Genomic DNA, 14800 nt, shown 5'->3' on the forward strand with positions numbered 1-14800 from the left:
AAACTAATGTAGTTACATTAAAAAACAGGAACAGACCTCTTCTTTATAACATTTTTCAAATGATGGTATACTTCAGTACCCATTTTCATTGCTTCAGTGAAAGAATTTGCTCCAGTGGGTAAGATCATAAACTCTTGCATGGCCAACTTGTTTCCAGCATGACTTCCACCATTTATCACATTAAATGCTGGAACTGGAAGGATAATATCCGTATTTCCTGCAAGATCTGCAATGTGTCGATACAAAGGAACGTTCTGAAATTAAAATACAAAATCAATGATAAACATAATACCTGGTGTGTCCATAAGAATATTTTATCTCACAAAATATATTTCTATGTTTTACTACTGGAAAGAAAAAGTTTTGTACACTACACCACAAACGTGTGTGTGTATCACATCAGTTTCACTGTCATATAATAAATCCTGTCACTACTTTGTTTCACAAGTTCTACACTGCAAACAAAGAACACACAACAGCAGTAATTACTTCTTTCAGAGTTGCTATTTTGCCATCAGGTGAAGTCATTATTTGATTGACTGGACCACAGTGCTAAGCTAAATTACAAAATATTAATAATGATTGGTGAGAAATCTTTTATAAAAACCTCTCAAATAATTAGACCTTTTTTTTCAACAAAACAGTGCAATGTACCAAAGTCAGAACTGAAGTTGAACTTATGTATTGGTGTATATGATCATAATGTCCCTCATTTAAAACTACAAATATCTGCAGCCCATTTTGATTAGGTCATTAAGAATAATGAAATAGGCAGGCAAGAAAGAGGTTCTTACTTACAACATTACTAAAGTTAGGTGATAAGTAAACCTAATTAATTAGTTTACTGAACAATTTTTATACACATACGAGCCAATTTAGAATATTCACAAGTAGCTATAGTATAGAACTGTTATTGAACTTTTACTATTTAGTATTTCAAAAATGTTAATGTATTTGTTTATGTCAGCTACTTAAGAAAATGTTAGTTATGAAGAAAGTGAAACATCAGCCTACTGTGTTGAATGTTTTTAACTACTTTGTAAGTGCAAAATATACAACTGGTAGACTCCATATGTAGGAACAACAAAGGTACTCAGTACATATAAATACAAATATATGAACCCTAAAAAATAAACAATGACAGTGCTTTACTTTAAAAGATGGTTGTCTCTCATTTGTTATGCTGCTCAACAAGGCAAGAAACTATTGCTGAGATATTAAACCACATAGTGATCAACCCATCTGTTTTAGTTGCAATATTTCTAAAACTATTTTATCACTAATGTCAGTTTAAACCTAAATTCACTCTGTGCGTTTCTAAGCAATGCACAATATCATAACATAGTCATAATAACTAGCAATAATTAAACAAAAATCATAATTCTAAATGTTTTATCATTACCTCTTGAAGTTGGTTATCTTGTAAAAACCTGGTGTTCCTTTAAAAAACTTAAGTACACCGTGAAACAGGAATTATCAACCAATAACAGAACAACATTAGATGACTAACATTTAGAAAACTCAATGCTTTGTACAACAGTATACAGTCAGTGTCTTTAGGAAGCTAACACCCATATTATGTATCAAGTGAAGGAGTAAAAAACAATACATGATATTAAATTTTATAACAAAAATATTAACTTTCAGTCAGGAAAAAAAAGTAATAACATTCTGTAAGTGTAAAGTGATGTAGGAATGGTAGTACAAAAAAACAAACAAGAACACAGGGATTGATACAGCTATAAATATCCTTACGCGACTTCCAATATCAAAATTTAATGTTACACTGTTAAATACATACTTGACTTTAATATTACTGCAGTTGGAAGTTATATATTTCTGACTGTTGATATGCAATTTATTATTTCACAGTCATGTCAGTGGTAGGTATAAATGTAGTGCAACTAAGACCATAAATCTTATATGCAAGGAAAAAAAACATGTCAGAACATCTTGAATATTACAGACTCAATAAGAGATCAGTTAAATTTATGGATCTGGTAACCATTTGATGCTTGTGTATTTACAGTGTAACATAACATTTTAACACTGAAAGTCGAGTAGGGTTGATTATGTGTAGTTGTATCATCCATATATACTTGTTTGCATTCTTCTTAGCAGTCATCCGTACATCATTTTACACTTACAAAATGTTTTTATTACTTAACTATTTTAATCTTTGCTTCTGAAAATAAAGTTACATTTCTGAACATATCTGGAAATTATCTACCAAATCATAAAATATACCAGCACAAATATAAATAACACTAGACTGGCCAGTCACTACTCTATCACTGAAGGGCATGCAGTCAACATTTGTATGTGTTGAAGATTGAACTGGCAGACAGTGTAAAAATCATTAAGAATGAGAGTCATCTGTCTAACTCATGGTCCAAAAGAACAAAGGGAATATAGTGTTATGCCATTAACCATTACACATCCCATAACCAAGAGTCAAAGGTAGAGGTGTTACATTTCACAGCTAAAACCTTTTATTTTTGTATAATAAGTTACAGCAGGTGACATAATCATGGGCATGGTGGTAATATCAAACTAGCATGGATATTTTCATCTAGTTTCAAAGTACATTTTAAGTCTTTTTTTCAGAAGCACCAATGCAAGTTGGTATAACAGTTTGACAACTTTTGGTTTGAAAAGCTGACAATATTAAGTACTCAGAGAAATTGAAATAATGTCCACAACATTCTAATGTTACTTGCTGGCCAGCGAGGCTATACAAATACACTGTCTGTAGATTCAAGTTCTGTGTACATTCACTTTTGATGTTATTACAGAGTGTCAAGGTTGACATATAATGAATATATCACTTTTCTTAACAGAGGAAATTTAGATTAATTTGCATTGTTTAAGACTATTCTATTCCAATAAGCGACATTATGACTTACTGAGGAAACAATTCAAACATATGTGTAATACTGTCAGTAGATTTATTCTTAGAATTACATAAGATATTACATTTTTAAAGGTGGCCCCTTCCAATTTAAAATCCTTGAGCTATCAGTATCATTATGATAAATCATCAGTATACAGTACAAATGGACCAAAATATTTTGTGTAGCTTGAGAAACAACACACACAAAAAAATTACATTAATTTAACTGTGATATACATGTAAAAGTGTTTATAACAGAGTGAGCATAGTTTTATTACAGTTTGTACTTGTACATGTTTTTTTATTTTATTACATTTAATTGTGAAATGTATGTTACGTGTATTAGATGTATAAATGTTTTGCTCAATGCCAACTGTGCATTTGCATACAAAAACAAAGTAAACTGCACAAACGATTCTCAAGTGAAATAGTATAATTTGGCTGTCATAATTATGAATTGTACATTTAATGATAAATACTGCTGATTATCCTGTAAATAAATATAGTCCTGCTGCATTCTTGAAACTAATTTACTGAAGTATGTTGTACTCCAGGGATCGGCAACCTCCATCCACACAGGGGCCAGAGGCTACGTCTGTGAACAGATGGAAGGCCACATTAAGTTACAAGCTTGAATATTTTTTTCACGACTACCACAGACCAGATGGATGTGATATTTCATTTGGGGACTGAGGGCTGAATGGTTGTTGCCAACCCTTACTGAACTCAGTCAGAAAAGCGAGACCTATGTTCTTAGTACTTCTCCACTTAATCATGTTTGTAAGAATTCGGAAATTACTCTGTGGCATAAATTACCCACACTGCCATTTTCTAAAAGAAAAAATTATGTACTGAGGAAAAATTGGATTTATATTTTAATCTTTTGATTTATCATTATAAATACTGGTAGACTAAAATTACTGTACAACTGTAAATTTATACAAGTTGAAAAAGGGCCATTTATGCATTTCATTAAAGTGTCCATAATACGAGAATTTACTGGTCATGAAATTTAAGTAGAATAAATGGTGGAGTAAAACACAAGTATGCAGATCAGACAATGCAAGACTAATGGTATGGTAATGAGAAATGACATGTCTCACTTATTTTTAATTTTTTTAAGTATATAACCATAAATCTGATAACTTTATATGTACATAAGTTTATATAATTTGTAATTTCATAACTTCTCATATTTTTTGAAGTCAACATCAGTTAACTATATCAGACAAATGAAAAATTAGTTTTCATGCTATAATCTGAATGTCTTGTACTATATTGGTCACATATGATTTTCATATAAAATAAAACGTCTTGCATAATTACATAACTTGACCACATTTAATAGTAAAATCCCACTACAGGGAATGATATTTGGTCTTAATGGCAGGGTGATCTTAAGAGCTACTGTTCTGATGAGGAGAATGTTAATATTCCTTTCTAAAGATTTTGTTCTCGTTACAAAATAATAATATTAATGAAACATGTTAACTAGGTTCACCAATATATTAAATTTACAGTGTCATGATTTTTTTTCTTTGCAATAACAGACTGATTATGCACACAAGCTAAGTTGCAATAAAAATTGAAGGGTTGTAGCAATGTTTTCCTACATTCCAAGTCTTTAATTATAAGACCTTACAGAGACCATTTGGAAGGAAGAGGCTAAGATCAAAAAAGATCTAGTAACAAGTGAAGAGAGAGGAAGAGAACATAACCATTTGGTAATAACTTTGAAAAAAAAGATGAAAAGGGAGTCTTTAAAGAGTAACATTGCTAAGTTTCTTGTCTGTAAATCTTGTACAGTAAGTGTTTCATCATTGATGAAATAGATACAAGGGTTTGTGTTACTCCTTTTTTTACTTTGGACTTCATATTGTGTGGGTGCTCGTGTCTATATATTTAGAGAATATTAATAGTAATAGAGTTAAGTAAATTAAAACAAACTAAGAAGGAAGGACTGCATTAAAAACAGCAAATCCAAATCTCTGACTAACTATATACTCTTCAAAAAAAGAAACGCAAAAGGCAAAATATGAGACACATTGTTAACAAGTTTATTCTGGGTAGTTCTGTATGACATGTGTGAAACTTTGCACATTCACTGCTGAACATACAAAGTCTGCAAAGGCAAAGTCCACGCTCACTAGGTGAAGTTTAACGTCACTCAACATCAATAATGAATATGCCCCCCTGTGATCATCAATAACTGCTTGGCATCTCCTGCCCATGGAAGCGATGAGATGACAAATCACATCCTGTGGAATGGCTGTCCACTCAGCCTGCAAAGCTGCTGCAAGTTGAGGTAGAGTCTGCGGTCGAGGTGGTCACCGTCGCAGACGTCGGTCCAACTCGTCCCAAAGATGTTCAATGGGGTTTAAATCTGGTGATCTGGAAGGCCAGGAAAGAACGTTGATGTTGTGGTGTCTCAAGAAGACAGTGGTGAGTCGGGCTGTGTGAGGACGGGCATTGTCACGTTGAAAAACGTCATTGACATTCACCATGATGGGTTGCACATGGGGCCTAAGAATCTCGTCGACTGTTGCGTATGGTCTGATCGGAAATCCTACGCAGCCCTGGTATGGTTGAGGCAGTAGATGTCGCAGTGGTGGTCCTGTCCCGAAGGTGACGTAACCGGATAAGCGATCTTGTGTGGACGTGGTCACATGAGGTCTGCCAGATTGTGGACGATCACGAGTTGATCCATGTTGTTGGTGACGATTCCATAGCCTTGTGATGGTGCTTGGGTGGACATTCACAGCTCTGGCAACATCTGATCGAGATTCGCCTGCTTCCAAGTGACCAATGGCGTTGTTGCGTTGTGCTTCAGTCAGTCTTGGCGTAACTGTATTGCATGTCGGTGGCTTAACACTGACCTATGGAAACCGAGAACCCGTCACTTTTATAGGGATTTTGCACATGTTGCACTTGCAGAACATGCAGATCTCTCAAACAAATTTATTGGACATGCATGCGTTTTGGCGAAAAATCCAATGTTTTCCTCCGTTTTCAAAGTGCGCAACTTTTATTGTCATTTTGGTCTGACAATCAGTGCCTTAACACTTGTAGCATCACATACTCTGAGCTTGTAACGTTATTACATATATTTCTCCTTAAAATAACAAAAATATCCCTTTTGCGTTTCTTGTTTTGAAGAGTATATTAGTTTGTTATTACCAAAAACAAGCTAAAAGCCTACACAATAGGACCCACATTGCAGTGGAGATACACCATCTATCAATCTCAACCTCCAACTGACAGTCTCACATAAAGAAATAAAATAAAGAAATAGCAATAGAAATTAGGAGAGCAAGATGTGGGTGCCCAAACCCACAACATCCCACATCTCTATCACCTTTCATTGCTGCGTATAGTTGTGGGAATGTGACACATGGTTATAATATATATATATATATATATATATAATATACATTATATATAGAGACAGACAAGTGCACACACACTATATGCTATACTGACCCAATTATAACAATAATTACGACTGACCGCAGGCCTCTTACCACTGCTCTAGATAGGATATTTCTATACATGCATGACAAATGTTCACTCTAGGTCATCACTAATTATTGTAATTAATCCACCTACAGGCTGTTCAGATTTTGCAGACATAAAGAAAGACTTTAACATACTTTTTTTTTTCTTTTCAATAATTTATAAAATGGGGATCACCATTATTTGAGATCACACTATAATCAGGCCAAAATGGTATACAAGTATATAAACACTTGTATCAATTTTTCCCACAAATTCTCATATAAATCCAACTGAATTTTTTATATTCATAACAAACGTTTTCCTAATTGACTGCATCCATCTCAGCTAAGAATGTTGAATGTTTGGAAATGTAGACACACAATATTCTTCTACACACACCCCCACACCAAGAAAAACATGATGTGCCACCTCTTTTTAATTAGCAAAAAATATTTGAAATGTATATTTATCTGTGGCACATAACAAATACCAAGTACATGAGAAGATATTTTAATCTTAAGTTTTCCCTCTGGGCTAAAATCCTATGCATTTTTCATATGACAGGCTAAATATGTGTGTCTTGTGAATGATTTTTGCACTAATTTCTAGTTAAAATCAGGTTTATATTATTTTGACTTGAAAAATATATTAAAATTGAATAAAATTATTCAAACATATCTAGCTTAGATAGAAAACTGCCGTAAGTTGTGATAACAAATTGCCTTACCATTGTCAATTTGAAAAGTGGGTTTTGAATATTCAACACATAGAAATGGTGGTTGCTTGCACATGCTGAAAAATGCATTACTTCCAATCTATTGTTATTATCTATGCACACCAGTGAAGGTCAGAAACATACCTTGTGTGTATATGTGAAAATTGCATACCTTGTATTTGTTTTTATAATCTACAAATTTATATGTTAAATATGTATGCAAGTATATTTACCTTCTGTGCTGCTCCAGCCTTACACATTGCCAGAGAAACTCCAAGGATAGCATTAGCCCCCAGTTTAGCTGAAATAAATACCACAGAAAACATACAAAGTTAGAAACTCTAATTACAATAGCTTCATCTTGAATGATAAAGAAAATAAGTGAACAAAGAATTAAATATACTAAATATATTTTATAATATCATAGCTTAACTACATTTTTTTTATGCTTTATTATGGACCATTTCCCCAAAATGTGGCTGAAAATGTGACTGGAGAAAATGCATACAGGTACACAAACTTTCAAGATGGATTTGGCTTTAAGCCTCATTACACAAGGTTCAATCAAAATGGATCTGTTATAGAAGCCCCCCAAAAAACAGAAAAGGTTTAATTATAGTTTAGCTGAAAGTATATCTTATGTTTAAATGTTTCTCAGTTTCTCTTAGGAATAAAAGCTGCATCTGGCTCAGATAATCAAAACCAAAAAACAAACAAACAAGATTTTGTTTTATTTATATGAATGACATTAAATATGGAAAAAACAACAATAAATCATTGTAGTGATGTATGATTATTTTCTGATTGAAGCCTACTGTTATTAAACCATATATCTACTTCACCTGGCTTGCAGTTTGTTTTGTTTTTCAATGAATATGTATACAGGTTTTCCAAATTACATTTTAAATATTTGTCTTATATTTAGTAAAGGATTTACATACCACAACACAGATTAAACTGTCATTTATATAACGGTCTCCAAGAGTTGTGGAAATGTTTACTTCCCACCCTTCTTCATTTTCAGGTTTGTATCCATCATTTTTTTACTTTCTTGTTTCATGTACTTTGTTTTTAATGTTTAATTCCACTTTTGAAAAGCAGAACTACACATAAAAATGATATACACTGAACTACTAGATGGAAGCAATTTGAAGGATGCAAATTATTATGTGTGAGTTTCTTATTGCTCAGCCACATCAGGCTATCTGCTGAGCCCACTGACAAGAATCAAACCCGTTTTAGCATTGTAAATCTGTAGACTTACCACTGCACTAGCGTGGGGTTCAAATTATTATGAAAATGATGTAGAAAAACAGGTGAGCCTATATGTGGAAATTGTGATAACTGCTGATAAAAAGTCAAGAAGTTATTAAATGTCTTGAATTTTTGTGCTACCAATAGCCTTGAGTCCTGTACTTGATAAGAAAATAATTATAAATTTGTTGTGACATTAGATGATATTTGATTTGTTCTAATATAAATTTTATTGAAATAAATGAAATGCTCATTGAGCCAAAATGCCAAGTCAATAAAACAGCTATGATTCTATTTCTTCACTACCACTCATTCCAGGTAACATATTCTATATGATAAGACTGCACTATTTTATCTTGTATTATTTATGTTTTGGAGAAAATATATTACTTTAAGTGAAGCAGGTACTCAAACAGTCACAAATATACCTTTCTGTGGATTTTTAATTAGATTCTTCCATTTGGTTTGCTACATGACAGTTACAACTTTTCAGAACACTGGGAGTCATGCAATACAGATGGTTTAGTGTGTTATATTACAACAATTTTGATCATTCAAATCAGCTAGTTACACAACAGCCACAGTTATTGCAAGTAATGGTGAAATAGATGTATCAGAACTGTAGTTGGATACTTGTAGGTAGTGTGATGATACTGAAAATTGTTCACTTTTGGAAATGGTACATAACTTTTTCCTGGAGCAAAATATTCAAAAAATTAGATGATAACAATGTATTCAGATTGTGGACTTAGAGACTGGGGAGTTAAAATGCACACCTGACAACCTCTTACAGAACTGCATTCAAAATTTAATTACCAATTCAAAAAACATGGTATCAAAACATAGTTTATAATTCGTGTTTTAATTTTATGTAAGTTTCACCTACTTTAAAATTGAAATACTTAAAAAAAATTCTAATCTTCATTTCCTTGTATCACATAACACAATTTTTACACTCTTCCTTTCCTCATATGAGCTTGTGTTTGGCACAAATTACAAATTTAAACTAAGACTAGCATATAACCTGTCAAAAATGACTAGGAAACTACTAACACCCTTACTCCATCATACACCCTAACCTCACATTTGATAGCTAACTAATATAAATAAATTTTAAAAACTGAAACTCTACTAACAAAGAGACAGAAAATGCAGTCAAATATCAAAAGATTCCTTTGTGAGGCAATCAGAATTAAGGTCATTCATAAAAGGAATTCATGGCATATTTGTAGAATTTTTGGTAAAAATGAATTAGAATAAAAACTGCTGATATACAGAAAAGCCAATGCATTTTTGCAACACTGTTTTTCAACAACAGCTTTTATATCTTGTCGCTTAGCAACAAGAGTATACCATCTACTGTTATCAATCTATGTAATGAAAGTATAAAATTGGAAAAATATTTATTTCTTAGAGTCTGTTGATTATTTTTATTATTATTATTAAAAACATTGGCCATACAACAGAAAATAGTTTAATTCAGAAATGATTTAAGTTTAAAATTAAATCAATATTTTTACTTTCATGATAAATTCTATACAAGTGGCTCTAAGCCTTACTGAGATAAAATCAAGAAAGTAATCAAATACACATGCCACACCACCTACCACATCCTGTATTGAATATCTCAATCATCTAATGTAATTATTTTAACTCTTTTATAGCTTATTTATAACACTTGCTTAAATTATAATAAATTTGGGACTCTGCATATTTTGGGTATGTTAATCTTTTGTGTTCTAAACTGCATGTTAGAAATAAATAAAAATTACATAAAGTACCCTCTACCTTATGTTATGTTTTGTTAAGAAAGTGAGAAGAAAAATTTGAAAAAAGTACAAGAGCCTATAAGTGCACAAGGTTTTGTTATGTTTATTTATTGTTACAAAGTAAGGTATAAAAATCAGAAATTTATTAGGCTAGATAAGAAAACTTGAAAGTGTGTTTCTTTATAGCAAAGCCACATCAGGCTATCTGTTGAGCCTACCAAGGGCAATCAAACCCCTGATTTTAGCATTGTAAATCCATAGATTACCACTGTACTAGTGGGGGGCAAAACATGAAAGAAAGAATCTTTTAAAAATTACTTGTAATAGCATATACACATTTCAAGACAATTTTTTTTAAAGAGTGATAGTAATTTGAGCTTAAATACTGGTAATTCAATTATCTGTTTATATATAAAGCTGCTTCACAATAATAAGTGTTAAAGTAGATAAAATAAAATACAGTTTTGCTTAAAAACTTAATATTAAAAAAAACACTCTAGAGGTTATGTAAATGAAATGCAAATAAAGTATTTTTATTCATAACATGAAATCGCTTTGCACTAGAAACTATGTGTCAGAGATTTTTCAGAGTACATACATCAAACAGAGTGCAATTGGATGTAACAACATAGATTCTAATGATGTGGTAAGACTCGAATTTTTGTATTATAAGATACTCAAACTCTTTGCACTATTCCCACATTTATTTATATTCATCTTTAGAATTAAATTTATTGTGTTACTTGATTTCATCCTTTAAATTACGTTGTTCTGGTGTTCAGTTTCTCCCTTTGTATAAATTTCTCATGTTTAATTCCATCTTGTATGCAAATTAACACTTACATTTATATTAATGTAATTACTTTGTATATTTTTCACTATGTCTTTCCAATGCATTTTGGTATTTGATTTATCTCATAGGACTTAATTTGGATATAACATTTGGGGTAAGTGATATTATTGGGTTGAGGAATAATTCGTGAGCGTTTTTTCAAGTTAAAAAAATATATTCATAAATGAAACGCTTTCGCAAATTATTTCATGTCATTTGGTAGATAATTTTTTGCTCTAATAGATGGTGTGTTTGATTTTCATGTCTTTAATTTTTGCTTTCATTTTCAGCTCATTAAATGGAATGTCAAGTGGACAAAATCGAGCATTTTCGACACCATCTGCTTTTCGCATTTAATTTCTTGCAATTTCGTTTACAACAATGCATACTATATACCTAGGTATTACATGAAATAAAGTATCATAATAAAAGTTTTGGGTGTAATGTGTTCATGCATTGAAGTATTGCATAGTCTTGCATGTAATGCTTGAATGAAATTATTTTAAAACACTCACGAATTATTCCTCAACCTAATACTTACATTTGTTTGCAGTTCCATCCAATGAAATCATGAAATCATCAATATCAGTCTGCTGTGCAGGTTCAAAATTCTATATTTAAAAAAATATATCATTTTAATTCAGAAAATCACCAAAAATTACACTTGTATTTTGTTTGAAATCATATTATGACTTATTATAAAATTAATTGACAAATAAAAACTTTCCATTAGAAGTTCAGTGACTAGCAGAAATTGCAGTGTATCCTACAAAAGTTTTTTGTTGTTTTTTTTACAGACTTTAAGCCTGTGCATCTCAGAACAGCTGGTATGGGCATTAACACTTTTACTAATAAAGCAGAGAACAACATTTTGACCTGAGAAGTGTTTATGCCCATACCAACCGTCCTGAGACATATTTTTACTTCAAGTGGGTTTCTCGTCATCATGAGACTTTAAGCCTGTTTGTTACACACTGCAGTCTTTATAAGACAGGTTTATTCACATATTTAGAAAATTACATAGCTGGACATATGTTGTAATCTACAGTTTAGCATTGCATTTGAGATACTTGTGTTCATTGTTATTGCAATTACCACAACCAGGTCAACCTTAAAATACATATCTAAAAGTATTATAAACACAGATACATTTTAAATATTTTAAGAAATCTCTTCCTCTCCTACTTTCCAGCATTTATAAAAAATGAAATGGGAACAAGGAGTTATCAGTATCTGTATGCTCTGAATACTTGAAGACATTTAAATCTTTTCACAAAACATCAACTGTTAATCACCAATAACTGCACATGTTCAATACAGATTTATAAGATCAACATGTTAAAATATGCAAAATGAATCTTATTGTGTTACTTCAAATACTTTAGAAGAAAAATATCAGTAACAGTTGATTCTTAGAAAGGCTATCAACATTCTATGAAATGGTTGGGGATAACATTTCTATTGATACATTTACTGAAATCTATCCATTTCCAGCACCAGTCAGCCAATTATATTCACAGTCATTGTTTTGATTCATTTGTTCTCTTTTTTTTTTTCCCAGCAATATTAATTACCAGTCTAGCACACTATGGCATTATCATCTTACATATCTTATTACATGTTTTACTGATTAACATAGCACTGATTTAAGCTATATATTTAACAAGCCCTGGAGGGCTTGAGAGACAACCAGGGATACTCAGAAACTGTTTCTCTTGAGAGGAGTGCAAATAAGTTTTGTCAATATTAAATATTCTCCTCAATGACTTTACTTTTTCCACACTATAGATGCATATTTGATACCTCAAGTCACAGACCCATGATAAGCAAGCTTACTGTTTCAAAACTTGTTACTAGAACAGTTGCTCATGGATATGCCATTGCCTTCTTTCTATTATCAGTTTTTATCAGCCATCCTTCAGACAGTTAAACAGAGGGAGCTTAAAATTAAAGCAATGAAACACAAAAATGTTCCATTTTATAATTTTTTAAATGAAACATCCCACTTAAGTACTATGAAATATTTCAAGAAGTTAAACTGAAGTATGTTATTTTGTCCAATTACAGACATTATTATATGTTTTATCTACAACACTTTACAGATTCACTATAGATCTTGATCCATGTGATAACAAATTCGAACCTACACTACTACAGTGTTATAACTGAAGCATTTTTACATTTGGTTAGATTATGTTGCAAGAGTTATATTTTCCTAAGTTTGACATTATTCTTAGTTATTTAGAAATTAAATGAACTTGATTTTGTTGTCAATATTAAACAGAAAAACCCCATTCTATACACACTGCTTGGAAATTACCTTCATTGGCTTCCTCTGCCTTTAATGAGCACGAACTTTTAACATGTACTATCCACATACAATTACTAATTTAAAATTATTTTAGTGCTTTGTAGCAGTGCTTCTCAACCTGGGTTCTGTAGAACTCTCAAATTCCTAAACAGACATCTAGGGGTTCATAAAATATTGGGGTTCTGCTGAGTTCTGTGGAATGAAAAGTGTTCTGCATATTCTTATGCATAAGTATATAGAAGTCACATAACTGCAACCCAAATGCACCATAATTTCTTGTTAGTATAGCAGGTTTTATAATAATACAGTTTTAGAAATCACTACATTGTTTTAAGGTAGTGAATGAGACCAGGAACAAACAACTACTAGATACATTAGTAACGTTTTTTTTAAATGTATATTTTGGATGGTTCTGTAACACAAGTTTGATGTCAGAAGAGCTCCAAGAATTCAAAAAAGTTGATAACCAGTGTACTATGGTGTACATATTGGCTCTGAAAAAAAATGGATTAACAGTTTCAGGAAGTAAGTTTAGAACTTTATCCATAATCTTACTGGAGAAATGAATATCCTTACATTAGGTATCTATTGCAAGTGTTAATGGAAATACATACAAGGTGATGAATGAGCCCTTTCACACAACCCTTTTCTTGATTTTTATGAGCCTGATTTTAGCTTCTTTAATGATTTGAAAAAGCTTATGTGATCATTACTTCTGTAAATTAATCACAGAATTTATTTAACTACTAAAGAAACCTCTTTCATAATTGCCCTACTTTGTTTTTGTGCTTCACTTCTTTATAGGTTGACACATTAAATATCCAATAATTTAGTTTCATATTTAAAACACTTTCTAATTTACAAGATTATTCTTTTGCTTGGATTAGAATAGATATTTTTGAATGCAGCATTTTATTGAAACAGGATGAAACAACTCAAGAGTGCTCATTAGAAATTATTGAGTATTTTTCCCTAGGTACAGGCGAGGTGTTCAAAATGTGAGACCTCAATATGTTGATACTGATTTCATTGTTTATATAGACTTGATAAACTGTTCATATATTTTATTTCAAGGTCATAAATGTTGTAGTGAACTGTATTATTTGTAGTTTTCTAATACTGTGGAAGAAGTTACTGAAATGTATATAGATGTGTAATAATTCAGTTATTATGAAGAACAAAAAAACAATGACTTGTATAATTTCATTTAAAACTAATTCATTTCTCAAGCTTGCTAGCTTGGTAAATAAAACAAAACTCCTACACTCCCAATATATCTTTACATGCTCAAAATAATGCCTACCTTATACCATAGTTCAACAGGTAAATTTTGTCCAAAATGGTACTCGAGCTGCCAGACAAGTATTTGGAGAATACATACATAAACATACAGGTATTTATTTTAGCTTTTACTGCCTGAACCCAGAAGAAAACACAGCATAACTACTTTCAGAAGTGTTTTACTATTAATAATCAGCATCCTTTTGAATGTCTATTTGAATATTTTGAAATGTCTCTGTATTTCCATATT

At 31.5% G+C, this 14800-nt stretch overlaps 1 protein-coding gene across 4 annotated transcripts in view; it reads right to left on the bottom strand.

Moving 5' to 3' along the window:
- Window positions 1–14800, bottom strand: part of LOC143223115 (enolase-like) — a 35000-nt gene that overhangs the window by 10176 nt on the left and 10024 nt on the right. For all 4 annotated transcript variants that reach the window (XM_076450602.1, XM_076450601.1, XM_076450603.1 and 1 more), the window contains exons 4-6: window positions 11500–11569; window positions 7337–7404; window positions 37–254 (exon numbers count right to left, since the gene is read on the bottom strand). In XM_076450602.1, the coding sequence (XP_076306717.1) occupies window positions 37–254; window positions 7337–7404; window positions 11500–11569 (356 nt within the window). The remainder of the gene's footprint in view (window positions 1–36; window positions 255–7336; window positions 7405–11499; window positions 11570–14800) is intronic.

The sequence above is a fragment of the Tachypleus tridentatus genome, chromosome 8 (assembly GCF_004210375.1).
Source record: "Tachypleus tridentatus isolate NWPU-2018 chromosome 8, ASM421037v1, whole genome shotgun sequence".
Taxonomy (NCBI): domain Eukaryota; kingdom Metazoa; phylum Arthropoda; class Merostomata; order Xiphosura; family Limulidae; genus Tachypleus; species Tachypleus tridentatus.